The 2,372-nt window shown below is 43.1% G+C and overlaps 1 protein-coding gene across 1 annotated transcript in view; it reads left to right on the top strand.

Moving 5' to 3' along the window:
- Positions 1 to 1,230, top strand: part of LOC104511039 (homeobox protein Hox-A5-like) — a 2,177-nt gene extending 947 nt beyond the window's left edge. Inside the window, 1 exon segment of the mRNA XM_010153490.1 lies at positions 673 to 1,230. Coding sequence (XP_010151792.1) covers positions 673 to 923 — 251 coding nt within the window. The 3' untranslated portion in view covers positions 924 to 1,230.
- Positions 1,231 to 2,372: the final 1,142 nt, after the last annotated feature.

The following is a 2,372-nucleotide window of genomic DNA, read 5'->3' as shown; positions in this document are numbered from 1 at the left end:
GCTCCCGGCTCTCCTCCGTAAGGGGGATCCTCCAGTGGGAACGGCGCGGCTGACCCCATTTATTTTGCCGACCCATGTTAAAAAGAGAATAGGAGAGGGCGAGGAAGGGCAGTTTTCACTGCTGGGAAGCCGTGGGGGAGGGGGGCGAGTCGCCCCAAACTCCGGGGGAACAGGCTGGAGGGGCGCGGGGAAGCGGAGCAACTTTCAGCCCCGGGTACCTGCTCTGCCCTCGCTGCTGGGGGAGCAGCCGGGGGCTCGCAGCCTCCCAGAGCCTCCCCCAGCTCAGCCGTGGGAAAGAGCTGCACGTTTCAGCTTTCCCCTTTCTCCCAGCCCTGAAAACCCATCCAGCAGCAGAGGCAACCTCCAGAGCAGCTTGTCTGGGGGAGGAGTGCGTGTGTGTGTGTGTGTAGGTAATAGCCTTAAAAAAAAAAAACAATTAAAAAAAAAATCGAACCCCAAATCTAAGCGAAAACTTACCGACACCACCAAATCCCCCTCCCCCAAGCCTTTCCTAAAAGGAGCTGGAGGGGGAAACTTGTTGAGCGTTTATCTAAACCAGAAACAAAACCAAGCAGGACCGAGAATAACGGTCCTGGTCGCTGGTAGCTGCAATAAGACAAGAAGGCTCCGAGTGGCTGCTGAGAATCTAAATCATGTACTTTTCTCTTCCAGACAACATAGGGGGACCAGAAGGGAAAAGGGCTCGGACTGCTTACACCCGCTATCAGACCTTGGAGCTGGAAAAGGAATTTCACTTCAATAGATACCTGACCCGCAGAAGAAGGATTGAAATAGCACATGCTCTTTGCCTCTCAGAGAGACAAATAAAGATCTGGTTCCAAAACAGGAGAATGAAATGGAAAAAGGATAATAAGCTGAAAAGTATGAGCATGGCAGCTGCAGGAGGGGCATTCCGTCCCTAAGCGTTTGATCAATTAAAAGTACTGAGCAGTATTAGCTGACCCTGCGTCTCATGTCAGTACTAAGTTGACTTTCTAAAACTTCCTTGTGTTACTTCTGTGAAGAAACCCTGTTCTTGTCGCCCTTATTCATCTTTTAATCATGAGCCTGTTTATTACCATTCTCTCGCGTGTATAAGTAGATCTGCTTTTATCGTACATTTCTTTGTCTTGAATGGCTTTGTCTTGAAAAAATAATAGATGTTTTAACTTATTTATATGAAGCGAGCTGTGTTACTTGAAGTAACTGTTAAAACAAAACAAAACTAAACAAAAAGGACAAAAAAAAAAAAAAGAAGGTGGAAAAAAAAAAATGGAGAGAGAGAAAGAAACCCTCCCCCGGTTTAGTACAAATGTTATGTGTTGCACTCAACCTGCTTAACTGTGCATGTGTGGTCAAGTGTTAATGTCTGTATAGCTCCAAGCTGTTAAAAATATTTTTATTCAAACTACCTATATAATTCCTGTGTAATTAATGCTGTTGTAGAGGTGAAATGATGAAATCAACTGAACTTGTCCTACGTGTAGTGAATAGTGAATCTGTGACGAAAACTGTGATTCCAAGCAGTATGTCCTTGCTGTGCCTTTGTATATGACTCTTTGCACGAACTCTTAGAAGTGGCTCTTATTAAGCGCAGCTTCTGTGATGTATGTTTTTTGTGAACAAAGTTACAAATATAGTCAAAGTCTGGCTGTTTGAGCAAACTGTGATCAGCTTTTTTTTTTTTTTTGTATTTGTTTTTAAAAAAACCTGACTGGAAATCTAAAAAAAAATAATAAACTTTCTATTGTAAAGTTTTCGTGATCTGGTTTGTGCAAAGCAAGAAGTTGTGCTTCCTGATTTGCCTCCGGAAAAAAAAAAAAAAAAAAAAAACCAAAACCACCAAACCCAAAAAAAAACCCGTGCAGAGTTTGTAATCCTATTTTACCTGGCTCCTGCTGCACGTTGCAAATGGTAGATGCTGCGGTTGTCCGCTACCAGTATTTTTAATTGAAAGTTTGACCATAAGTTCCTGCTTACTGGTTTCTCGCTAGGTGGAATGCTGCATCGTAGGAGCACAATTAACACCCTTTGTGGGTGAATCAACTGTTAGCTGTTTGCTGATGGTTGAAAAAAGAAACATGTGCTTTGTTAAAACACGCTGCTAACTCCAAGACGTGTTTGCCTCGCTCTAGAATTTCTCCTGTGGTTTAATTAAGTATATTTGCAGGACAGCCATGTCCGAGCCCTCTGTGTCTATTAGTAGCCCTTGCTAGCCACATTCCCACTTTCCACCCTTTAAAGATTTTTGGTTTTCCTCGCTACAATTAGTTTGCTATAAACGTAATGTTACTTACCCCATCAGAGCTTGAATGGTTAACTCTTCTGAGCTTCTAAGAGCAACTAAAGATTTGCACATTTACTGACTGGTT

This window comes from Eurypyga helias, unplaced genomic scaffold (assembly GCF_000690775.1).
Source record: "Eurypyga helias isolate BGI_N326 unplaced genomic scaffold, ASM69077v1 scaffold8976, whole genome shotgun sequence".
Taxonomy (NCBI): domain Eukaryota; kingdom Metazoa; phylum Chordata; class Aves; order Eurypygiformes; family Eurypygidae; genus Eurypyga; species Eurypyga helias.
This window is presented reverse-complemented; position numbering and strand designations above follow the sequence as displayed.